The sequence below is a fragment of the Lipotes vexillifer genome, unplaced genomic scaffold (assembly GCF_000442215.2).
Source record: "Lipotes vexillifer unplaced genomic scaffold, Lipotes_vexillifer_v1.1 scaffold564, whole genome shotgun sequence".
NCBI lineage: Eukaryota > Metazoa > Chordata > Mammalia > Artiodactyla > Lipotidae > Lipotes > Lipotes vexillifer.
Genome location: NW_006787829.1, coordinates 3051276 through 3078742, shown reverse-complemented (window position 1 = coordinate 3078742; position 27467 = coordinate 3051276). Strand labels below are relative to the sequence as shown.

The 27467-nt window shown below is 35.2% G+C and overlaps 1 protein-coding gene across 1 annotated transcript in view; it reads left to right on the top strand.

Annotated features, from left to right (window-relative positions):
- The first annotated feature begins 242 nt into the window (after positions 1-242).
- The window catches only part of CCDC102B (coiled-coil domain containing 102B), a 187596-nt gene continuing 160371 nt past the window's right edge, over positions 243-27467 (top strand). The window contains exons 1-3 of the mRNA XM_007460867.1: positions 243-848; positions 2415-2635; positions 11037-11145. Coding sequence (XP_007460929.1) covers positions 243-848; positions 2415-2635; positions 11037-11145 — 936 coding nt within the window. The remainder of the gene's footprint in view (positions 849-2414; positions 2636-11036; positions 11146-27467) is intronic.

The following is a 27467-nucleotide window of genomic DNA, read 5'->3' as shown; positions in this document are numbered from 1 at the left end:
TTATATATTTATTTGTATTCGTTTGGCAAAATTAAATGTGAATGATTTCTGTTTCTTTGAGGATAATTACAAATGCATAAATTCCTCTCTATTTTTACAGTGGGAAGAAAAATATACAATGTTGAGAAGATGCATTGTTTTTATCACTTTCTGTTTTAAATGTCGGTCTTGCTCTTATAATTGCAGAGGAAATTCAAATGCAATTATGTTCTCTGTCTTTTTTTAGGCCTGAAAAGATAAATATGAATTTAGATTCCATTCATCGGTTAATTGAAGAAACACAAATCTTCCAGATGCAGCAGTCATCAGTTAAACCACCGTGTGACCTGGGGGCACCTGCCTCATCCCGTAGGGACACCTGTAGCTCCTGTTTGCCCCTTCATGCGCTGCAATCTCATGCCGCTCACAATTCCGATGCTCATTCCTGCAACATCAATGACTGGGGCATTTGTGAAGAACTTCGCCTGCGGGAACTGGAGGAGGTCAAGGCCAGAGCCGCTCAGATGGAGAAGACCATGCGATGGTGGTCAGACTGCACGGCCAACTGGAGAGAAAAGTGGAGTAAAGTTCGAGCTGAAAGGAACAGCGCCAGGGAGGAAGGAAGACAACTCAGAATAAAATTAGAGATGACCATGAAGGAATTGAGTGCCTTGAAAAAGAAGCAAAGTTTGTCACATCAAAAAGAGGCCTTGGAAGCTAGAGTCACCCAGGACCGGAAGCTTCCTAGTTTCATAGACGTGTCCTATGCACAGAGAGACCCCTTTCAAACTGGTTCCAAAACGTGTGAGTCCATCAGAGAGTGCTTGGGAAAGAGAGAATATCCTACCAAGGAGAACATAAATAGTAAGGTCAGAAAAAAATCCAGAGGAATCTAGACGTTATGTGCATATTTGAATGCTGTATATAGTAATGGGGAGGGAAGAGAAAATAGCAAAACCAGTGGTAACTGTATTTGTTTGTTTAGGCTGCCAGAACTAAGTACCCCAGACTGAGTGGCTTTAGCGACAGAAATTTATTTTCTCACCGTTCTGGAGGCCAGAAGTCTGAGATCCAGGTGTCAGCAGGGCTGGTTTCTGCTGAGGCCTTCCTCCTTGGCTTATAGATGGCGGTCTTCTCCCTGTGTCTTCACATCACCTTTTCTCTGTGTGTGTCTGTGTCCAAATTTCCTCCTCTTCTTTTTTTTTTTTTAATTTATTTTATTGAGGTATATTTGATTTACAATGTTGTGTTAATTTCTACTGTATGGCAAAGTGATTCAGTTATACATATAAATATATTGTTTTTCATATTATTTTCTATTACAGGATATTGAATATAGTTCCCTGTGCTGTACAGTAGGACTTTGTTGTTTATCCATCCTATATATATATGAGTTTTCATCTCCTCTTCTTATAAGGATACCATCACTAGGCCCACCCTGATGACCCTCATTTTAACTTAATTACCTTTTTAAAGACCCTGTCTCCAAATATAGTCACATTCTGAGGTACTGGGGGTTGGGGGGGTGCAGACTTCAACATATGGGTTTTAGGGGAGACACGATTCAGTCCATATTACTGATATTACTAGTATTTTTAGCCAAAGAAAAACCCCAGCATTTTTTTATGTTAAAAGAAGATATTTAGAGAGATTTCTCTCCATTTACCCTAATAAGCCACTATTAAATTATCCATGCAGTAGTTTAAAACATTTCCCAAGGTTTGGGACTCTGGTCTCACAATTAATTCCTGTAAAATGGGTACCATAGGGAAATACCTTTAGGGAATACTTCACACTACCCACTTTTGGAATTTCTTGGTATATTTGGAATCTTGAAATTTCTGAGAATTCTGCACATAACAAAAATTTGTAAACTTTAATCTAGCAGTTCATACACTTATCTATTGATGAACCACCCCCCATATATATTTTTTAATCTGTTAATAAATATTATTAACAACTCATGGAACATACTTTGGGAAACTTTAGGAATTCATGTTATCTCTTTAAATAGTTTGTATTATTTACCCTTTATATTATTACCCCTTTCTATTTAATTCCATCTCTAAAAACATAAAATCAATTAATATCTTGCTTTTCTATAATTCCATCTAAAATGTTAAGCTTTTCATGATGTATGGAGTGTATGTTAGATATAACATATTCCACTGTAAGTGGAAAATTTTAAGAGACTGCAGGGAGACTTATTTTATTAGAATATGGTAGAACATTGAAAGGAAGAAAAAGCCTAAAAATATATAAGTTAAAGTTTGTCCATATAACACTATTAGAGAATGATAAATAAATGAAAATATGAATTTGATGCTGAATCATAACATTTTATTTCCTTTCAAAAATATTTTCTTCATGATTTTGCTACATTTGATTTTAAAATTCAACAATAATAATTGTTTTGTATTTTGTATTTCTTTCAGGAAGAAGGTTTGATTATTGACCCATTAAAATTAAATGAAGAGGTGAAAATCAATCTAGATTGTCCTGATTTATTCAAGAATGGTGGTTCTGAAAACCGTACAGTGAGACCTGGATTAAGACTGCAGGCAATAAATCTGCCTCTGGAGAATGGAGTGCCTGAAATTTCAGCTTTGCAGGTACATTTGGATGAGTTCCAAAAAATCTTATGGAAAGAAAGAGAGTAAGTACTAATTATTGTCTTCCTTAACCAAGTCTGTTTCTCAAACTTCTTAAAATTGTTAAGTCTCTTAAACTAGCCATCTGCTAATGTATTTTACCTATGACTAGTCATTAAGTACTAATATTTGAAAAATGAGTTTGAATTTTATATTCATTTTTTGAATTTTGAAAAATAAGTTATAACATGTTCATTTTTATCATTTTTTTATCATAACCTTGTTCTCATCTTCTCTGGTAGATCACCCTCATTATATTTGAATTATTAATGTTTATGATTAAAATAACCTGCGTATTATCTAACTTTTACAGCATTCATAGATTTCAGTGAGTCAATAAAAATGAATAGGTATGTTAATATTCATAAGGGAAAACTCACAATTTTGTGAGGTACTGATTACAGAAAAAGATGCTTTATTCATTGACCATTTATAGTAGAGAGGAAGGAGAACTAGACTTGATTAAATCACCTGGACATCCATCTTGCTTCTGACATACTCTAGCTATACGATATTGGGTTAGTAAAGGGTGTGCTATTGTCAACTTTGTAAAAATATGGACAGTGATACCTGTGTTCCAATGATCTATTGTTTTATAACAACTTTGCAAATGATGATTATTATTGAGACAACAATCACCACGTATTCTGTTCATGAATCTTGAGCATGGATTTATATGGACAGCTCATCTCTTGCTACATGTGACCTCAGCTGGGATGGCTCCAAGGCCGAGGGTGACTTTAGGTGCGGGGGGCGGTCTAGAATTATCTGAAGTCTCACTTACTCCCATATCTGGCAGCTGATCTTTTTTCTCATCTGGGATCTCAGTTGGAACATCTGTATATAGCCTATCTGTGTGGCCACTTGGCTAACACACGGCATAATGGCTTGGTTGAAAGTGAACATCTGTCAAGCACAGAGAGAAATAAATGGTATTTTAATGACCTGGCTTTAAAAGTCACATAGCATCACTTCTGCCCTCTTCACTGGATTCTTATGAGGATCAAACACGATGTCTGGGAAAGTGGCCACTAGTATGAATTACTCAATATGGGTTTTTTTGTTGTTGTTCCCTCATGATCACCGTAGAAACTAATAAGTGGAATATTTGATGTACTTTAAAATGTGTTCCCCAAATCTGAAAATAATTATTTTTCCATCCCTTTAGTTATAAGACTCTGAATGGGCAGAATAATAATAAAAAAAAAAACTGGGAGTGATGTATATTATCACTAAGTATGAATATAATTATATATTATATAATGGTTTTAATTTCCCTGGTTTACATGGATTGAAACAGTGATAAGTATGCACACAAAACTTTCACCAGTACTATAAGCTCTTTATCTGCCAATCCTTTTCTGTCAGCCACAAGTCCTCTGAAATTTATTCCTACCACTAATTCCCTTTTTCAGATTCTTTGCCTATACCTCACCACATGCACAGATCGTGATAATACAAGTATCTGTGTAGAGAATAAATATTTATTATTCTACCATCAATTGTAAATTCCTAACAGAGACAATCAACCTTAGTAGAAAAGAGAATAAAATTGAACGCCTGCACCCATATTAACAATTAATTTTCTCTGGAACTACAGGTCTCAGTCAAGTTCTAACCTCTGGGCTTCATTTCTTGAAGGATTTAACTTTTTAGTGGTTATAGACTTCTCTCCAACCCACTCGCAATTCTATGTCACCTACATAACATAATAGGAGCAATGTGAAAATGCTGTTCCCTGCATGTAAACTCCCAAAAGTACCAGTTTTAATGATACACATGTGTGTCTTTACACTCTCACTTGTACACATGTACATGTACATAGATATCTGACTTCCTTGGAATAAATGAACAATCCCCATAGTATTAAATAAATCCCCCAGTTCTCAGCAAATTCAGCATATAAACAAAAGACAGGCTGAAGAATAAGGGGGAAATGGGGCCTTTGATTCCATTTTGCTTTCTCACTCTCTTTAAGAAGCAGTCCCACGGGTATGATATGTCCCCGAATGAACATGAGCCTGCAGTCCACGGGAGGCCATGGCAAAGCCTTTTTTTTCTATCACAAGAGAATGTTTCCCAAGGATACAGTATATACTTGTACTATAAATCTGTCTAATCTTTTAAATACTTCCTCCTGGAATCTCAGTGAGTGGGTGGCTGGAGTTGAGAATATGTGAATGTCATTTTTTCTATGTTCCCAGCTAGTGGGAAACTTCTCTTGACTAGAGCACAGGAATCAACCTAGAGAACTCAGGGAATCATTTCAACCATTGACTGACTAGAACCCCCTCACCTGAAACACTAAAGTTTATCTATTATTTGTATTATTCATACTGTTCAGTTTGATGAATAATTACCCAGTATCTGGAAGCTGCTCATAGACTGAGAATTTGTATATTTCTGATCTCTTAAAAAAACCGACCTTCCCAGGTAGAAAATTTGAGATGAGGGCAGGAAAACTGATCCCCGTACAGAGCTAGGTATACCTAAACATTTAGGAAGAGGAACTTTGGCAATATTACGTCTTAAGTAAGAGAGATGATGAGGTAAAATATTTTGATGTGCTGTTTTAGCCTTTAGAATTAGTTCTAAAGTTAAACTGCAGATGGCAACTGCATCCCTTACAAAATGTTAGCTTTCTGTCAATGTGAGCTTTAATCGCCCTTTCAATTTTATTTTCTTAATTTGTTTTCTATATAAGAGCAGTATGCTTCAATTATTTTTCTTTGCTTCATTAAATGTTATGTTTTTTTCTCAATAAAATGAGATTTTAAATCTTGGTGAGATAGTACAGCCAACTGAAAATGCTCCAGTGATTAGCATGAGAAAAAAAATCTATATATATGGTTGTGAATATTCCTCAAGACAATGAAAAAATTGCATGCAAGACTGGTTAATATTATTTAATGTAATATTGTTAAAGAATAGAAAGTCAGATCTACTTTACTTATTTATTCACTGTTACTAATGGGATATACAGTAAGCTTATAACTGACAAATAAAATTTGTATATATTTAAGGTATACAACATGATGTTTTGATGCATATACATACTTGGAAATGATTACCATAATCAAGCTAATTAACACACCCATCACTTCACATAGTTATTATTTTTGTGTGTGGTAAGAACACTTATGATCTACCCTCTTAGCAAATTTCAAGTATACAGTACCATGTTGTTCACTATAGTCATCATGCTGTACATTCATCTTTTTTTTTTTTTTTTTTTTTTTGCTACTGAGTTGTATGAGTTCTTTTTATATATTTTGGATATTAACCCCAGTGTGGTGAGCAAATAGCTCCTCCATTCCATAGGTTATCTTTTCATTTTGTTAATTGTTTCTTTTGCTGTGCAGAAGCTTTTTAGTTTGCTATAGTCCCAATTATTTATTTTTGCTTTTTTGGTACCTGTGCTTTTGATGTAGAATCAAAATAATCTTTGCCATTACTAATATTCAGGAGCTTTCCCCTTATGTTTTCTTCCAGGTGTTTTACATTTCAGGTCTTAAATTAAGGTCTTTAATCCATTTCAAGTTAATTTTTGTGTATTTTTACAATTTCTTTTTTACTCTAAAATATGTTTGTGTTTGGGCAGTCCTGTACCTAATGAGAGCGTCTATCTCTCTGTGTAGGCAATAAAAGCACTAGTAATTCTCTACCTCAGTCTCCTTTGCAGTTAGGGTGCAGACGGTTGACATAGGAACAGCTATTCAAATGTAGCCACCTAGTTGTTTTAGCATAAATTAATCCTGCAAGGAGATGAGAGCACCAGCATCCATCCTGGTGAGGGGAGAAGGCAGTGGCAGTAGCTACATCTTGTTTTCAGAGGCAGCAGCAGCCTCAAGTCTCTGGTGACATCATCCCATGACTCGAGTTGAGGGGATGTTGAGGTCATGCTGTGATGTCTGTACCTAAATGGTGGCCCCAAGAAAGTGCTGATGGGAAGATTTCTATGGCTTTATCTTTGGTATTTCTGACTGCAGTTTCCCAATTTGCTTCACTGGCTCTCCCAGAGATTCTTTGTGCTATTAATGTCTTCTATTTAAATTAGCTATTTTGAGTATATTTGTTTGTTGGACACATAATTGATATCAGGAGAGTGTACAGGCAACAGGCAGTGGGGTCTTCATTGGGCCGGTTCTGTGACATGAGACGGGTCTTGTTCCTGGCTGCATAGCCTTGTCCAAGCCTTGGTCTCTGGTCCTCCTGGGTGTCTCTGAGCTTAACAGAATTCTTTAAAGTCATCTCTTTTCTAATTAAATTAACTATATATGGCTTTGGCTATTTGCTGAAAATGCTGAAAGGTGATGAAAATGAAAGATTTTGAAAGATGTTACTGCTGAAATATGTAGTTATAAATAGTGAAATCATGAAATGATAAATAGGTTGCTTATTAAAAGTATACTTGTAAAAATTTTGTTATGCATCATTTAATACTAACTCTAAATTTTAGACTAATGAAAAAATGGATATCTAGATGTTACTACAAATTATTTTTGTCTGGCAAAAAAATTTGACATTAATAGACCTCTAAGAAAATACTGACTAGATATTTTACAATGAAATTTCACACAGTTCAAAAATGATTAATATTTATTACCAGAAAGTAATGTTTAGGAATTTTTATCTCTGAAAAAATTTTGATTAATCTTCCTGTCTAGATGTTTAAAATTTATGCCCATTTATTATGGGCTCATTATGGGATGATTAAAAAAGTATCAAAAGATTGCATAGAAATATAATCATATCTTTTCATAAAAATCATTTTGGTTCATACACTACTTTTTAGATCCTGCAAATATTATACATTTTAGCAATCTGATTTTTAAAAGTTTATATCGTCATATTAAAATACTATATTTTTTCTGAGCTTTGTCTTAGTAATTTTTTTTAAAGAATCTGTGCATAAAATATGCAATATCCTTTAGAGTAAATTAGGGTTTTTTTTGCCTTCTTGTAGTTCAAACAATTGATGATAATTTAAAGTTCAATTATAAATGTAAGTATAATTAATCAATTTTGAAAATCTCTCTAAAATGTAAAATAAATTGATTAGGCCAGAAAATTAAGGATTTAAAGAGTGCCCTCTGCTGCATAAATTTAAGTGTGCACAGTCCTTATGTCCTAATGCTTGAAACAAATAGTCACAATTCTTTTTTATAAAGCTATGCTGAAAAACACCCAAGCATCACATTTCTATTAAATAAATTTTTATGAATTGCCTGTTCTCTCACTTCTCTAAATTGTACCATTTTACAGAATGAAATACATAATTTTCTTTCACTAAACTATTGAATATCAGTTATTTTATTTAAGATGCATACTTAGAGAAATAATGCTATATTTTAAATGTGACTAATCTGCCTTAAATAAAGAATACAAATGGTTAACTATTCATTTTAATATGTTTTTCAAAATTATTTTCATTTCATGAACTGGCCTTGAATACTTAGTCTAGATGTAATCTACATATAATCATATCTTTAGACTATATTTATACTTATATGTAACTAAAAGTTTAATATAATTTGCAATGTTCTTCTTGAACTTCTTATAAAACCCCTGAGGGCATAGTTGCCACAGTAATTCTGATGACAATTTCGAGGATCAACATTTATTCTACAGTAATTATAAATCATTTTTATGTTAATATGGGCTTTTTTGCTAACAATCATTTGATTTATTAGAGTGTAATGTTAAAAGCTGACACTGATTTCTCAACATGTATAATTTTGAATTTGTAAATTTAAAAATGTAGACTTTTCTGAAATTTTCAAGTATAATTTTTATATTAATCTATTTATAAATAATTCTCAAAATTAATTTTGAGAAAATTTTCTCAATGTATGCTTCATTACACAAATGTATTTGATCAATATCCTTTAATAAAATTATTTTATTAATTTAAGATATTCCTTTCACTGATAAAAACATTGTCATGTTCTACTCATGTAATTCTAATAAATTAAAATTATAAATATGGTGATTTTAAGTATTTCAATGAAGTCACAAACAATACAATTTTATTCTACTTTTCAACTTAAATTTATAGGTTAAAGTCAATACTCAATTTCTTTTAAATATTCAAAAATACCTTATCATCCAAAACTTTAAAACCTGAATGCCAAATACATAACATATTTTAATATACAATGGCTTTTATGTATTTTTTCTATATTTAACACAAAATGTTACTATTTGGCAATGTGTTCCCAATTTCTATATTTAATCCTATTCTTAAAATCTCAAACACAATCACTAAGAGCAAAAATTGTATCATGGTAAGCAACTGGGGTGTCATCAGCTGGCTAAATTTACTTATCTATCAGAATTTTTGGCTGCAGTTGTTAATCTGGACCTGTGGACATCCGTAGGAGTGTTCTGAAGAACCTATTGAACCTTTTTCTTTGTTCATTGTAATATACGTACTGTGTTAATAAGGGATTCCAAATTATAGTCCTATAAATAGTGCTGGTGTCTTTTGCAACTTAAGTCTTTTGAGGTGAAGTTAAGCTGTTAACAAATTCTTTTATTATCCTCTTTCAATTTTATGGCTTGATTCACGCAAATGTTATTATGTAACCCCTTAATGGGCTGCTTATGCATTGATTGGATTAAACTAATATTTTTATGGCCTAATTCTATTTTGAATTATTTTCATACTATGGCTACCTAGCTGATTCATATTTCTTATAAATAAGGAAATGGCATTCAATTTTGATTCTGGATGCATCTTCTAGCTCTGTGAATATGTCCCAAGATCCTTCTAGCAGCATTATCACTGAAATAGATCTGTGTGTGTATTAGCTAATTATAAATACAGTAAGACTGTAACTAACAACTACAGAATCTTAGAGGCATGTAACAATCAGAAGTTATTTAGTTGGAGTCTGTGAGCCACTGGAGGTTGGTTAATCTGGACAGGGCTCTGCAGGGAAAGCTCAGCTGTGATTCATGGCTCTTATCTTCCCCTGGGAGCAGTGGGCCTGCACAGGTATGTATTTCTCATAGTAATGGCCAAAATATAAGTGAGTAAGCCCAGTTACACAAACACTTTTTAAGTCTTTGGGCCACATCGTGCCCAAAAGCATCCCATTGGGAATGTCAGGCACATTTTCTATTTCCAAGGCACAACAAGTGACAATTTCATCTTGTGTTTCACCACTAAATAACATGTATCACTATTTTTCTGGCTTGTTATGTTTTCTTTCCAGCCCCTGTCCACCATATGACCCCTAAATTAGGTCTACATATTTTTCACTTTTGTTGTTGCAGCATCCCCTTTTAAGTATCATTTCCTGTATCAGCTATCTTTTGCTGCATAAAATAATAATAATAATTCAGTAGCTTAAGACAACAAAGTATTTTGCCTGGCTGGATGCAAGGTCAGCTGACCTCCACTGGACCAGCTGGGCTTGACTCCTTGGTAAGGTTGAGCTCAGATCTGCTTCATATGTTTATTTGGGGACAGCAGTTCCCACGGGGGGTGGGGGGAGACTCTTTTCACAGTGATGGCTGAGGGATAAAAGAAGCCTAATCACACAAATTCTTTTCAAATTTCTGTAATCTGTCACATCAGATAATATCCCATTGTCAAAGCCTAGAATCCAGGGATGGGGAAAGCAACTCTGTCCATGGAAGGAGAGGAAAGAGAATGAGTATTTTTAACAATAATCTACCACACAGATGAGGACTGACCATTTGCAAAGGTCAGTATATGCTAATTACCACCAGAAATAAACAATTATTTTCAGTGACTCACTCTAATAGTTGTGTGGGCATGGAAAAAAAAAATCAGTGATGAGATATTAAAGGATTAAAGATTTTCATCCAAGTTCTGTCACTTATTCTATAAATAGAGAAATTAATTTCAATTATTTTAAATAATTTAAATAAAGATCCCAGTGAAACTGCTTTATTAAAACAGAATTGCAGATGTTTAAAAAGTATTTTTATATCTCCAATAAATGACTGATTTCTTAAATGGTTATGTGGGCTCCTTGGTATTCTCTGTCGTATCAAAGAATTCTTCATTCATATACAGGCACGATATGAAATTGGATAAAAACCATGTTAAAATTAGAAACATACATATATATATATCCTCCCATGTAAGGAAACAATATGAATAAGACGCATTGAAAGAAATGAATGAATAATTCTGGAGGCAGCAGGCAGAAAGTCAATTATTTTAATACTGGCAAAGCCGAATTAAATGTGTTTAAACTACTGTAAACCAACTTTTATTCAATATTTTTAATAAGCTGAAAAAAGTTTTCTGTCATGACAATGATCATATACAAATATAAAAATTTAGGAAAATAGAAAATCTAAAATTGAATGCATTCCTAAAATTATTTTAAAATTGTAAGTCTATTTTGCTTTTAATTCTCTATTTAGAATGCGCTTATCTTTGGAAAAAGAAATAGAACGGCTGGAGTCAGCTTTGTCTGTGTGGAAATGGAAGTATGAAGAACTGAAAGAATCAAAGGCAAAAAATCTGAAAGAGGTAGGGAGATGTATGATGGAAAGGAAGCAACTGACTGTTTTCTCTGTTCCAATGTGTAACCTGGTGGGCAGAAGACTGAGTAGACAAGAGGAAAGGAGGTTAAAAGATTGAATTCCCTCTATAAAAGGAATATTTGAACTCACATATTAATAGTGGACTCAGTCAAACTCAAGCTATAAGAAATCTTCTTCTAAATAACACATATTTTTAATGATCAACCACACAACACAATCAACTATCCACTCCAGGCACATGTGAGGGGACGGACAGCCTAAGATGCCATCATATCATAACATATCATAACATCTATAGTAAACAACTTTATCTTACTCTTTTATAAAGTATTCTGAAAATATTAATTTATCTTAAGTGTATTTAGGTTCTTTTCACATTGGCATTACTCAGAATCAGCCATTAGCCTTTATACATTTCCTTTGCATTTTCATCAATAAAATGCTGTCATGAACACTTTCCATGATTTATTAATATTCATTAATATTCATTATTTAAATAATATTAATTGTGTGTATTTTGTGTACTAAAGCACTATGCTAGGTAAGTATGTGGGATAGAATAATGAGCAAAGCAAATCAAAGAAAAATACTGAGCAAAAATAATGACAAGCTAAATGCTCTCCAATGAGTTAGCATTTAGTTCATCTGTGTGCTATATACATACATATATACATACACACATACAAACTGTACATGTGTTGACAGCTGTGGAAAGAAGCTGCCTATCGAAATCAGTTATGTAATCATGCCTTAGTCTAAAGCACTCCTCCATCAGTTGTTTAAAAAGTGGGAAGCAGTATTCCTCTTTGTTTATGAAATTCCATATGAATGTTGTTTCAGCTTTGTTTCCAGCAAGTGATAAAGTGTAGAGTCATTGACTCAAGTTTGCAGAAATCCCATGAGGGAATATTCAAGAACCTTAGTTGCCAGCACTTACCTTATTTATGGGTCACATGCAGACATCCTGATGTTCATAGAGCATAGTAATCATCATGCAGAGGTTCAGAGCTAGTCGACGATGTCAACCCTGCGGACCACTGAGATTTGAAAAGAGGGAGGAACTTCCCTGGCGGTCCAGTGGTTAAGACTCTATACTTCCATTGCAGGAGAAACGGGTTGGATCCCTGGTTGAAGAACTGAGATCCTGCATGCCGCGTGGCACAGCCAAAAAATTAAATAAATAAAATAAAGATAAAAGAATGTTTTCCAAGAAAAGGGGTGGGGGGAACTCCCCTGGCAGTCCAGTGCTTAAGACTCCATGCTTACACTGCAGGGACATGGGTTTGATCCCTGGTCGGGGAACTAAGATCCTGCATGGCCCACAGCACAGGCCAAAAAAAAAAAAAGAAGCTGTTCCTCAGCTTTAGGAAACTGTTGAGTATTGCTCAAAGGGAGATGCTTCCCCTCTCCTTTTACCTTATATTCTCTCCATTCCATAGCTAGAATTGAAAAATGACGTCTACATTAAAAACATACAAGAAACAAAGTCAGTAAATGAAAAGAGCGAGAGAGTCTCCTAATACCCTTAAACAAATATCTCCTGCCTAAAAATCATTTATTAACAGAAGGTAATTTCAGTGAGAACCACAGAAGGTTAGTTTGGGAACATTTCTCAATGAGGGGTAATTTAAACAAAGCTAACAAGCTAGATAAAGTTTATTTCTGCTTTATAGATTCATGTTATATTGTCAGAGTGTTTTTGTTTCCAGCTTACACTGTGGGCGTGTGTGTAGTGTATATGCGTGTACACACACATGCATTTGTGATGGATTCATCATATTTATATTCACAGGTACCTAACTGAACATGGTCTCTGGGTGTGAACACTGACAGTAAATTAATGTTCTACAGGAACAATATCTCATAACACACAAACCGTGTTATGCTTACAGTGTAGGTGTGTTTGTCTTATAACGAGTTTTAAATTTGATTGAGAAAACTAATATTTAAGATAGAACTGGTCTTCAATTTAATTAAAATCATGCATTTGCAATCTTTTGCCACTAATGGGCAGTGCAGACTTGATAACATCAATTTAACATTTCCGAAGCAGCTGTTTTAGAAAAAAAGTCATGGTTTTCAGCTGGTTTACAAAACGACATGTATATTTTAAAATGTTTAATGTTTTCTATTCAAAGATGATATTTGGGGGTATCAAATTGGAAAATGTCTACTTTAAATTGCTTAAGAAAGCTTTATAGATGAGAAAAAATAAAATCAACATAGCATTTTACAGTGTAAATTGGGTCTATATTTTGACACCCATACAGAAGTATATAGTAATACATATGTGACCCTTCTACTAGATAAAATGGTAGGGCTTTCAGGGGCTTCTCTGGTGGCACAGTGGTTGAGAGTCCACTTGCCGATGCAGGGGACACGGGTTCGTGCCCTGGTCCGGGAAGATCCCACATGCTGCAGAGCGGCTGGGCCCGTGAGCCATGGCCGCTAAGCCTGCGCGTCTGGAGCCTGTGCTCTGCAACGGGAGAGGCCACAACAGTGAGAGGTCCGCATACCGCAAAAAAAAAAAAAAAAAAAAAAAAAAAGATAGGGCTTTTGGAACAAAGGAAACTTCAAAATTGTTACGGAAAATTTGTTTAAATATTTAAACTTTTGAATGCATGTTTCAGTTAGATGAACTACAACTTTGAACTTTGAAGAAAAGTGACAATGAATGAAAGAGTTTTTATTGTAGATGATGGAAAGTTAATTTAACAGAGATTTAAAAAATATTGTTTGAATTATTTATATGGGATTATTTTTAAAAAATATTTCTTTCCACTTCCTAAAGGGGGTTTATGATATTCATAGAGCCTTTGGAAGTCATGTGGCATGAACATATATTTAAGTTATTTTTATAAAACATTATGGAATGTTTAAAAAAATTTTTAGACAATAAATAAAAATACTTAGTCACATGTAATTTTTATATAGTCTTTGTTTAATTGTTTTATAATAGATTATAAGAGAACAATAATCTTACGGTACATTTAGAAAGCGTCATTCTACAGTAATTAAAGTGTAAAATATTTTATATTCCCACAAGTTGATTGACAATCAGAAAAAGTTATTATGATACATCCTCTGGACCTTCACATGAATTCTCCTTTCTTATTCCACTTCTCAACAATTCTGATAAATGACCTTTTCTTTCACTGTAGCTCTTCATCTATGAAAATTTTTGAATACTGTGTAATTCTTTTTTAGATGCATGAAACTTACAAACAAATACATGCCTGACTAAAAACTGGCTGCTGGAAAATTTAGCAATTTTTAGAGCTGGAAACAGATGTGCTTAATAGACCAGAATTTTTAAAAATGTATTTGGAAGTCTGGTGTGCTTTAGAGGGAGCTCTTTCTTAAATTACTGACATTTAGAGAAGAGTAAATATGAGAATTTAATTGTAAAATCGAATAGGTATTTAAAATGCAACCAAGATGATGAGCGGCAGAGATAGTTATATTCAAAATGCTGTTCCCATGCTGAATCTAATACTTAGTCAGCTTTTCCTCTGCACGTCTGTAAATACTGATTTGGAATTAGATTATGAATTCCAGGAGTGCTGTAATGACAATTTTTATGAAATCTCATGATCTAGAGAATCAAATATTCAGATAAGTAACATTGATTACAAATAAGTATGGTACCTTGCTTTAACAATAAATGACTGATTCTTTTCATAATGGAAGATTTTTTTTTACCATATGTGGAGAAAACTGCTAGCATTTTAAAATTGGTCTCAAGCTAAAAAAATGAAATTGTAACTTTTTAATCTTTCTTTGAATATTTTGTGTTTTTACCTGGTATCTTTTTAAGGATTTTATTTAGAAATCTTTTACCTTTTTGTGATAATAGAAACATTTCTAGTAGTTTATAATTTACAGTGTTCCTTTACAAATATTTTATAAATATTTGTATGAAGTACTTAGGGAGACACAGGCTTCATGGGGCCTCTTTGGTACTAATAGCTGACATTGAAGCCTTATCTGAAACACCTCAAAACACCTTTCTAATTTGAGGGAAATAGAAGGTTAGAATTATGAGTTGTCTGTAGCTAAAATTCTATACTGATACCTTCACTTTAAAAAAGGTTGTGTCATGTGGGAGCTACTCTGCCCACATAAAGAGAGGGTCCTTGAAGATACTTAATTGAAATAGGTATATGGTAGAGTTTGAGTACAGTTGTTAGCTCGAAGCTAATTTCAAAGCTGTTTCATATTGCTATTTTTGTGGCTTAAAGGAAATACTCCCTAGAAATGACCCAGAACATTAATGTATGTTGTCAATTCTAACTCCTCCCCTCCCCTCACCCAGGTGGAGCCATCCTGTCTCTTACTCTTGCCCTCTCCTCTAGGTCCCTTGCCCAGCACTCTTGACTTATTCACTTGTCCACCCAGCAAGCAGGGTGATAGCTCTCAAAACGTAAACTGGATCATAAAAACACTTCAGTGACTTCTCGCTATCCAGGTCCAGCTGGCTAAGCCACCTGATGTTGACAGTTTAGTGGGTGCCCGGTAATAATACCCCTCTTTCCACCCCAACTGCTGTAAAAGGCAATGCCCCAAATTCCAGCGGACAGTACCCAGCAGTGAACAATTTTTGATGCATATACATTCCCTACCTGTGTTTGGAGTCCAGCCTTCTCCTTCTGTCACTGACTCTGCTGTGCCCTGAGCTCTCAGAGGTCATTTAGCTGGACAGTCTGCATCAGACCAGAGATTAGACACAGGAGAGAATGGGGGTGGGGGTCATGTGAGGATGGTTTGTATGGAACCGGCCAGGAGTTCTGTACGTTGTTTCACTTATTCACAAGCGAGTACTCATTGCCATATATGTGTGTGTTTGTGTTTATGTTTATATTTTCTGTTTCAGGCTGTTTTTTTTTTTTTCATTGAAACAGTCACACAACAACCCTTTCACCTCCCATCCACCAGTCACATCTTGCCATTAACTTCAGTTTGTCAGTTTATAAAAAGGAATGGTTTTATTCCTGAAAAAACTTCCTTTACTATTTTCCCTCAGAGAAATGTACAAGATTTTTAGACCTTTTATCAACTGAAATTATTTTTTGGTTTACTTTCTATTTGCCTTTCCCACTGAACTCTGAATTTCATGATAATATATGTCACGTCTGCTTTATTCATTTCCCTGTATGCAGTGCTGATCAAACGTGGTTATGATTTGTGAAGACCAAAGTTTTTTTATCTAGCTCTATATGCTTGTATTCCTGAATGGTGGCTGTGGTCATAGTGTAAGGAGATTAGTTGAGATCTTAGTTTTGTCTTTTTTTGTTTTGTTTTGCTAGTTATTTCTTTTTAATTTTTTTTTCATGGAAAGGCAGTTCATTTTAAATAAAGCAGTGTGTGCATGTCAAGCCTTTTATTACCTGATGAGGCTACTGCTCTACATCCCTGAAGATTTTAGATTTTCCAGGACACTGGAGTGAACCTTCACCCCTAACATCCTATCCATCATGAAAATCTGTTTAGCTTGTTCTTTGCCAGATATAAATTAGCTTATCAGGACAAAGAGTGAGGCTGATAAAATACCATATTAGAATTCTATAAATGTATAAGAACAATGAAGCCTATGGGACACCACTTTGCTCATACAAGTGCCTTCAAGACCTTTTTAAACAAATGTAATTAAGAATAATGTAAGCACTAAATTACATAAGTCAGAATTAATTGAACTACTAGTGGATAATTCATAGACATCACCAAGGTAACCCTCAGAACACCGAGATGACTTCCTTAACTCTAAGCCTATTGTAAGTATTATGAAAGAAAATTAAGCTCTTCAGAATCTACTTTACTTGTAGAAACATAAAATGATAAAGGAAAAGATAGGTTGAAATCAGATGTTTTAGCATCTGTTTAAGTTAACCAACGCTATTTTAAAATTTAAAATACAGTACAAAGGAGTCAGCTGATATTTAATTAATCTATACAAATTAATAGTTTGAGAATGATGTTAAAAGTAGGTTGAAAAGAAGTAAAAGATAAGGTCCCTAGAGGAGTGACACAGTGACAATGGCCTCACATAGAGAGGAACATTCAGTCTGCAAAACATCTTTATTTTCTATTCCAGCTGACAGGACACTTTCCAGCGATGCATGTCTCATAAATCCAAAGATTCTGGTTTTATCTTTTCCTATAAGAAATCCCTATGCAGGGATATTTAGTTAAGACCATTCTGAAGATAAGGATCTTCCTTTAAGTAAATAGCATGAGGATTTTTACCTGCAGGAGCAGTTTTCATGTTGAAAAAGAGATTGAATCAAGGCACTCTGCTCATCTTAGCCCTGCCATGTACTGACACCAAAGGTGTTGATTGTATATACCTAAGTGAAAGAATCAGCTATAAAACAGGAATATATAGCATGCCATTTAAAAATTCTCCTATGGTATAAAAGATCTGGAACAATAAATTAAAAATTGTTCATTTTTTTCATATACATTATGTATCATTTTGTAACTCTATAAACATCCCTTTTTATTTTTTCAAATATATAGTTTAAAGACAAGGACACTGGAATTAGGAGTACATGATTGCGGGGGGTTTAGAGGGTGACTTTTTTTTTGGTGGTGGGGCATTCCAAGTGTTTCTAATGATTTTGTTTAGCTTTACTGAGGTATAAATGATATACAAAAAATTGAGCACAGTGTATGCATTTTGATGAGTTTGGACATATATATGCATACATCCATGGTACCACCATCACACCGAGGCACTAAATATATACATCACCTCCAGCATTTTTCTTGTATTCTTATGTGTATATGTGTGTGTGTGCTTGTTTGTGGTAAGAACACTTCACATGAGATCTATCCTCTTAATATTTTGGGTTGGCTAAAAAACTCTTCTTTTTTTTTTTTTCATAAGCTGGCTCTAGTAGTGCTTGTTGTCTTTAACTTCATCCGAAACAATTTTGTTAGATTGTATTGAGACAGCTGTCATATCAGCGTGCATTTTAAAAAAAACTAATCAAAAAACCCCAAACAAACAAAAACAACAAAAAAAACCTAATCAAAACTGGTGAATTTTTGTGTAGCCATTTTAATATTGAAGATGGAGGAAAACAGCAATATTTTCGGCATATTATGCTTTATTATTTCAAGAAAGGTAAAAACACAACTGAAACGCAAAAAAAGATTTGTGCAGTGTATGGAGAAGGTGCTGTGATCGAATGTGTCCAAAGTGGTTTGTGAAGTTTCGTGCTGGAGATTTCTCACAGGAGGATGCTCCGCGGTCCGGTAGATGAGTTGAAGTTGATGGTGATCAAATCGAGACATTAATTGAGAACAGTCAACGTTATACCACGTGGAGATAGCCAACATACTCCAAATATCCAAGTCAAGTTTTGAAAATCATTTGCACCAGCTATTGGTGCAAATGCTTATTTTTTTTCTTTTTTTTTTTCGGTACGCGGGCCTCTCACTGCTGTGGCCTCTCCCGTTGCGGAGCACAGGCTCCGGACGCGCAGGCTCAGCGGCCACGGCTCACGGGCCCAGCCGCTCCGCGGCACATGGGATCTTCCCAGACCGGGGCACGAACCCGTGTCTCCTGCATCGGCAGGCGGACTCTAAACCACTGCGCCACCAGGGAAGCCCCAAATGCTTATTTTAATTGCTTTGATGTTTGGGTTCTACATAAGGTAAGTGAAAAAAACCTTCTTGACTGTATTTCCGCATGCAATCCTCTACCAAAATGTAATGAAAAAGTTCTGTTTTTAAAACAAATTGTGATGGGTGATGAAAAGTGGATACTGTACAACAATATGGAATGGAAGAGATTGTGGGGCAAGTGAAATGAACCACCGCCAACCACACCAAAGGCCGGTCTTCACAAAGAAGGTGATGTTGTGTATGTGGTGGAATTGGAAGGGAGTCCTCTATTATGAGCTCCTTCCGGAAAATCAAATGATTAATTCCAACAAGTACTGCTGGCAGTTAGACCAACTGAAAGCAGCACTCGATGAAAAGTGTCCAGAATTAGTCAACAGAAAACGCATAATCTTACATCAGAATAATGCAAGACTGCATGTTTCTTTGATGACCAGGCAAAAACTGTTACAGTTTGGCTGGGAAGTTCTGATTCATCCGCCGTATTCACCACACATTGCACCTTTGGATTTCCATTTATTTCAGTCTTTACAAAATTCTCTTAATAGAAAACATTTCAGTTCCCTGGAAGACTGTAAAAGGCACCTAGAACAGTTCTTTGCTCAAAAAGATAAAAAATTTTGGGAAGATGGAATTATGAAGTTGCCTGAAAAATGGCAGAAGGTAGTGGAAGCAAAGGGTGAATATGTTGTTCAATAAAGTTCTTGGTGAAAATGAAAAATATGTCTTTTATGTTTACTTAAAAGCCAAAGGAACTTTTTGGCCGACCCAATATTTTAAAGGACACAATACAATATTGTTAACTAAAGTACTATGCTGTACAACAGATCTCTAAAACTTATTCATCTGGCACAACAGAAACTTTGTATTCATTTAAAAACAACTCCCCATTCTGCCCTACCCCAACCCCAGCCCCTGGTAACCACCATTCTATTTTCTGCTTGTGTAAATTTGACTATTTTAGAAATACCTCATATAAGTGGCATCATGCCATATTTGTCTTTCTGTTACTGATTTATTTTACTTAGCATAATTTCCTCTAGGTTCATCCACGTTGTTGCAAATGGCAGGATTTCCTTACTTTTAAGGCTGAATGATATTCCACTGTACGTATATACCTCATTTTCTGTATTCGTTCATCTGTCAATTTGGGTTGTTTCGATATCTTGGCTGTTGTGAATAATAATGCAGTAAATGTGAGGTTGCAGGTATCTCTTAGAGATCCTGATTTCAATTATTTTGGTTATATACCAAGAAGTGGGATTGCTGGATCATATGGTACTTATATTTTTAATTTTTGGAGGAACCTCTATACTGCTTTCCAAAGTGGAGATTTCCCATATACCTCCTGTCCCTCCCTACACATACAAGCCTCTCCAGTTGTCAACATCACTCAACAGAATGGTACATTTTTTACCAAGGATGAACCTATGCTGACACATCATAATCACCCAAAGTCCACCATTTACCTCAGGGTTCACTCAGTGTGAATGTACCTTAGGGTACATTCTGTGGGTTTAGACAAATGTATGATGATATATTTCCACTATTATGGTATCATATGTAGTGTTTTTACTGTCCCCCAAATCCTCTGTGTTCCACATATTCATCCTTCCTTGCCCCATCTCCTTCAATACCTGGCAACCACTGATATTTTCTTGTCTCCGTAGATTTGCCTTTTCAGAATGTCATATAGTTGGAATCATACAGTATGTAACTTCTTAAGATTGGCTTCTTTCACTTAGTGATATGCTTTCCTCCATGTCTTTTCACAACTTGATAGCTCCTTTCTTTTTAGTGCTAAGTAATATTCCATTGAATGGATGTATCACAGTTTATCCAGCTACCTGCTGAGTGACATCTTGGTTGCTTTCAAGTTTTAGCAGTTATGGATAAGGCTGCTGTGAACTTCTATGTGCAGGGCTTTATGTGGTTTTCAGTCTCTTTTCATTTAATTATTACCCCCTGGTGAAATGAGTTCCTGTCTTAGATTATTTTATGGGTCACTGACCACCTTCTAGACAGCAGCATTTGAATGAGGCATCCTTGGGATTGTGCCCAGGATCACATCTCAAAGTATGGCAAGTTATGTGGGAGGAACTGAGTGTAGCTGCTCTGTTGAGAAAGGAGCTGCTCTGTTGAGAAAGGATGTGGTAGAGACTCAGGGCATCACTGTCTCCTCTTTAGGGCCGTGGTGCATGCTAATTAGTACCAGAAGTTTTAAAGAGAGTTAAGAAATCATAAAGGCAGAAGGCTCCTTTAGCTGGTATTTTTAGAGGTATCATATGGGAGAACTGAAAAGGCACAGGTGACACACAAGAACAAAGAGTATTCTTTGAAATGCACTTTAGAATGTGTAATTATCACTTGAGGAAATTTTCCTTTGTAATACAGTTCTGAGGTTACAATCAAAGCCGGTCAAAGATACAATTCTATATTCACATTAAACATCTTCTGATATATACAAAATGAGTTGCTGATGAAATCTCATGAGAGTTCTCACATGGATAATCTGGATATTATAAAAATTGGTAAATAATCTTTTTTTTTTTTTGCGGTACGCGGGCCTCTCACTGTTGCAGCCTCTCCCGTTGCAGAGCACAGGCTCTGGACGCGCAGGCTCAGTGGCCATGGCTCACGGGCCCAGCCACTCCGCGGCATGTGGGATCTTCCCAGACCGGGGCACAACCCGTGTCCCCTGCATCGGCAGGCAGACTCTCAACCACTGCGCCACCAGGGAAGCCCAGTAAATAATCTTTTAATGCAGTTGTACTGAATTAGCAGAATCCATTAGATTCAACTGAAAATAATTTTTAAAAATATATCTGTCCAGCTGTCTCTTGAAAGATTTTGACTTAATTGGTTAGGAGTACCGATTACATATCTGTGTTTTTAGAAGCTCGTTATACTGGTGTGCACCTTAAATTGATATCTGCTGCTCTAAAACATCACCTGGGGAGGGGAGCGGGGACTGTGGAAATCCCCAAAACCAGTTGTGACCATTTTATGTTAAAGATCAACTTGACTTGGCCACCACCAAGTGCCCAGATATCTGGTCAAACATTATTCTGGGTGTGTCTGTGAGGGTGTTTTGGCATGAGATTAGCATTTGAATGAGTAGACTGAGTAAAGCACATTGCCCTTCCTAATGTGGGTGGGCCTCACCTAATCAACTGAAGGCCTGAACAAACAAAAAGTCCAACTCTTGTGCAGGTAAGAGGGAATTTGTTCTGCCCAACTGTCTCTGACCTGGAGCATCAGTTTTGCCCTGGTTTTGGAGTTGAACTGAAACATCAGCTTTTCCTGGATCTGGAACCTTTTGACTCAGGTGGGAGCTCTACCATGAGCCCTTCTGGTTCTCAGGTCTTTTAACTTGGACTGGAGCTTTCACCACTGGCTCTCCTTGGTCTCCAGCTTGCTGACTGTAGATCTTGGGAATATGTGTGTGTGTATATATAAATATATATATATGTGTGTGTGTGTGTGTGTGTGTCTTAGTCTGTTTCTCTAAAGAACCTTAATACACCAACTTTACTGAAAAAGTCATAACTTGACCATATCTGCTTGCTGCAAGTCCTGGTTTATTTCCACTCAATGATTTTTCGCTCTTTTGCCAGTTGTGCAATTGGCATTGGAAGCACTACATGTACTCCTAGTTAGTAACATCAATTATAAAGTGAAATATATACCTTATATATTTTATGATTTCTTTGGCCTATTTTCCATTGTTTTGACTTTTTTTTCACTATTTAGATGGCTTTAGCTCTTTAGCTGATTCTAGACATTGCATTGTTTACACAGAAAAGCATAAAATCCCAAAGAAGAAAAGTGATTTTATCAACTATTTGGTTGTGGGAAAGATTTGTACAGGTCAGGCTCCAGTCTCCAATGATTTCAAAATGCCATATGTTAGGGGAGAGTAAGAATGTATTAACAAATTTCAAGTCACCAAATTAGTGAAAAATCATGTAAAATGGAATGTTTCCAAGACTAACTTAATTACATTACCAACAGCATCATATGCATAAGTTCAAGTGCCATTTTAATATTGACAGAGAGAGTTTAAGTGTGAAATGTTTGAATTCATTTTGAATTACATTCTCAATGTTTAATTATGAAATACACAGAGAAGTGAGTGATGAGGCCTTTTGATTCTTCATAAAATAGGGGTGCCAATGAGACAAATTAAGAGGTGAAAACTCGTATTGTGTTTCAGATAGTTTCATTAAGTATGCTTCTAACAGAAGCTCTTTGTGATTTTAAAATTAAATTAGAAGGCATAATTGCTATAAATCTTTTGACTAAAGTAATCTTTGCTTTTTACATATTTTAATAGATTTATTGAGATATAATTCACATACCATACAACTCATTGTAAAGCATATAATTTGGTGTTTTTTAAATATATTCACAGAGTTATGCAACTGTCACCATAATCAACTTTAGAACATTACGTCAGTCCAGAAAGAAACCCTAGATCCATTAGCAGTGACTCCTTATTTCCCTCCAATCCCCACAGCTTTAGTTAATTACTAATCTAATGTAATACTGTAGATTTACCTATGCTGGGCGTTTCATATAAATGGAAATTTATGACTGGCTTCTTTCAACTTACATAGGCTTTTGAATAGAGTTTCTATAATCTGCCTTTCTACCAATTCTTCCTGTTACAACTCAAGAACATAAACATGTTGAATTTTTTTATGGCAACCTCATTTAGAAAAAACTATTAGGAGGCATAAGTTTCTGTTTCCCATAAGAAAATATATTAACGTTTAGCTGTTTTATTCATGTCTGAAGCAAGATGTAAACATTTTAAAATTATATTACTTTTCTTAAATGAAAATTTTGATTTTGACAGAAGTACAGGTCATCAAGAGACCAAGACTAAGTAGGAAAACAAAGAAAAAAAAGAAAAACATTTCAAATTCTAAAGCTTTGTAGAAATGTAATATATTTTTTCATTATTACCAAAGTTGGCACTCTTTTTTCACTTGGTGAAGTTAAATCACATACTTTAGCTCTAAAAAAATATATATTCAAACATGAATATTTGATTTTCCTAGTTTTATACTATGGTAATTATGTGCAGCTTCAGGCAATATTTAATTAAGAATTAAACCATGCTAATCCTTTAAAAACCCCATTTTTCTAAAAGTAAAAATCTGAAACATGTTTTTCCTCCCCAAGAACTATGATATTCTATAATTTCATGTTTTTTGTGAGCTAAAGGACTTGGAGCTCTCTCTCTCTCTCTTTCTGTGTGTGTGTGTGTGTGTGTGTGTGTGTGTGTGTGTACTTGGAGAACAATACTCTGTAGAGTTTAAAAGGCTTAACAGCAACAATTAAAATAGTATCACATTCAAAAATATATCTTGAAGATGCTTCTATTCATGGATAGGAAGACTCCATTCTGTCAAGATGCTAGTTCTTCCCAGCTTGATCTATGGATTCAATGCGGTCCCAATCAAAATCCTAGCAAGTTGTTTTATGGATATTGAAAAACTGGTTCTAAGGATAATAGGGAGAGGTAAAAGACCCAGAAGAGCTGGTACAATGTTGAAGGACAAGAACAAGTTGGAGGATTGATGCTGCCCGACTTTAAGACTTACTATAAAGCTACTATAAAGCTATTACTATAAAGTAATCAACACAGTGTGGCACTGGCAAAAGAATAGACAAATAGACCAATGGAACAGAATAGAGAATCCAGAAATAGACCCACATAAATATAGTTAACAAATCTTTGACAAAGGAGCAAAAGCAATACAATGGAGCAAAGATAGTCTTTTCAACAAATTGTGCTGAAACAACTGGACACCCACATGCCAAAAAAAAAAAAAAAAAAAGAATCTAAACACAGGCCTTACACTTTTCCCAAAAATTAGCTTAAAACAGATCATAGATCTAAATGTAAAACACAAAATTATCAAATTTCTAGAAGATAACATAGGAGAAAACTGGATGACCTTGGGTATGGTGATGACATTTTGGATAGAACAAAAGTGTGATCCATGAGTGAAATAATTGATAAACCAGACCACTAAAATCAAAACCTTTTGCTCAGCTAAAGACAATGTCAAGAGAATGAAAGGAAAAGCGAAGGACTGGGAGAAAACATTTGACACATCTGATAAAGGACCATTATCCAAAGTATACAGAGAACTCTTAAAGCTCAACAATAAGAAGATAAGCAATTGGATTAAAAAATGGGCCAAAGACTTGAGCAGACACTTCACCAAAGATGTGCAGATGGAGAATAAACATATCAAAAGATGCTCACACATCCTATGTCATCAGGAAAATGCAAATTAAAACAACAGTGAAATACCACTACATACCTATGAGAGTGTCCAAAATCCAGAACACTTGACACCAAATGCTGGCTAGGATGTGGAGCAACAGGAATTCTTATTCATTGCTGGTAAGAATGCAAAATGATACAGCCACTTTGGAAGAGAGTGTGATGACTGTAGTTAATAATATTGTATTGAGTTACTACATGGTAACTCAAAAGTTACTATAAGAGTAGAGCTTTAATGTTTTCACCATAACAACAACAACAAAATGGTAATTATGTGAAGTGAAGGATGTGTTAACTAACCTTATTATTGTAAACATTTCACAATATGTAGGTGTATCAAATCATCACATTGTACACCTTCAACTTACACAATGTTACATGTCAATTATGTCTCAGTAAACTGGAAAAATATACAAAAAATATTTTAAGGCACATTTGGTAGTTATAAATGTTGGAGAAAAAGAACACTTTCTTCATTGCTGGCTTTGAGCAATTTGATTTTAATGTGTGTTGCTGTGATCTCTGCATATAGCTTTGTTCTTGGGGGTGTGTTGAATTTCTTGGATCTGTGTGTTCATACTTTTTATTAAATTTGGAAAATTTCTCATCATTATGTTTTTTAAATATTTGTCTTCATCCCTTTGTCAGGGACACCAATTATAAGTATGTTAAGACTCTTGAAGTTGTCCCACTGTTTGCTAATTGGCACCCAGTGTAGTCCTACTGGGGTGAGTGAATGGTGAGTACTGGGAGGCTTGGAAGGGGAAGTTTGGTCAGTGGCAATATACCAAGCACTTGGTTGTTCCTGAGTTTTCAAATGTTCTTCGCTATGATTAGGTTATCACTGTTTGCTAACTGCCTTCCCATAGAGACTGGGCAATAGAGGTGCTATCTCCTTCAATGTTTACATTTCAAAGAGATAGTTCCCATGTCCTAGAGAAGGACCTCCCTGGGTTGTAAAGCTGGCAAAAGGCTGGCAGATTCATGCCTCAAAGGGGCAGAGAAAGAATTTACAATTACAAGTTGTTGTTGTTTTTTTCAAAATAAACACTCTAAGACAATGAAAGCCAAGAACCTGTAGTCACAAATAAACCCCTCTAATTTTAGTCAGGCTGAGGGGAACATTAAGCCCTCTTGGTCACTTCTAATTCTATCATCTTTGTTCTTTCTGGGCCAGTTTCAATTGATGAATTTTTCTCCTCATTATGGGTCATGCATTCCTATTTGTTTGCATGACATGCAATTTTTGACTGGACTTCTGTCATTAGCAATTTTATCTTGTTGGGTGGCACTGAATATTTTCATTTTTTAAAATTATTTTTGAGCTTTGTTCAGAGATGTAGTTTTATTACTTGGAAATAATTTAATCTTTTTTGTCTTAAAGCCTTTAAACCTTGTTAGATAAGACCAGAGCAGCATTTAGTCTAAGGCTATATTTCCTACTGACTATGGAGGCAAAACCATTCTGAGTCTTTTTTGTAATGGAAATGTGAATTATGAGGTCTTCCATTTTGGCAGCTGGCAATAGGAATTATTACTGGCCTTATGTGAGTCCTAGGCGGTGTTTCATTTCATTCTCTTGGGGGTTAGTTTTCTTACAAGTATGCTCAGATCACCACCCTGGTGAGTACTCTGCAGACCTCCAGGGTTCCCCTCTGCTCCGTTCTCTCCGCTCTGGTACCTTTGCCTCAGCTACCTCTCATCCCATCGCTCCCAGCTTCACCCAAACTCGGGGGTACCACCAGCTTCTTCCTTGCTTCCCCTCCCTACCCTGTGAACTGAAACTCCTTCCAGGTAATAAACTGGCTATTTTTCGGGCTCTTTTTGTTTTCTCAGGGATTGCCTGATAATCAATGTCTTTACAACAATTGTTTCTTCCATTTTTCTTGCTGTTTAGTGGTTTCAGGTTGGCAAATTTAGCTTCTGTGACTCTACCTTGTTTAGCAGTCAGTATCATTTTGATTATGTATTAGAAGTGTGTTTGTTTTTTTTTATCTTGTTTCCCTTTAAATATTATTTTTTGAAAAAGCAGTCCATTTTTATACAGAGTATGGGTTTATATATGTTTTGTGAATGTTTTGATAAGTCATGATAACCTGTTTTAAAATAACACATATTTTTATTCAAGATATTTTATTTTTTACTGAATTAAAAGAACAAAGGTCATTACCCTTTTTTGTGTAACATTTTATTTTTTACATGGTTTCTAAGCTGTTAATCACCCTTCCTTTTACTAATTTATCAAGAGATAAATAATTCACATGAAGCTCAGACATTTTAATTGGATATATCTTTTTTTTTTTTTTTTGGGCGGTACGCGGGCCTCTCACTGTTGGGGCCCCTCCCGTTGCGGAGCACAGGCTCCGGACGCGCAGGCC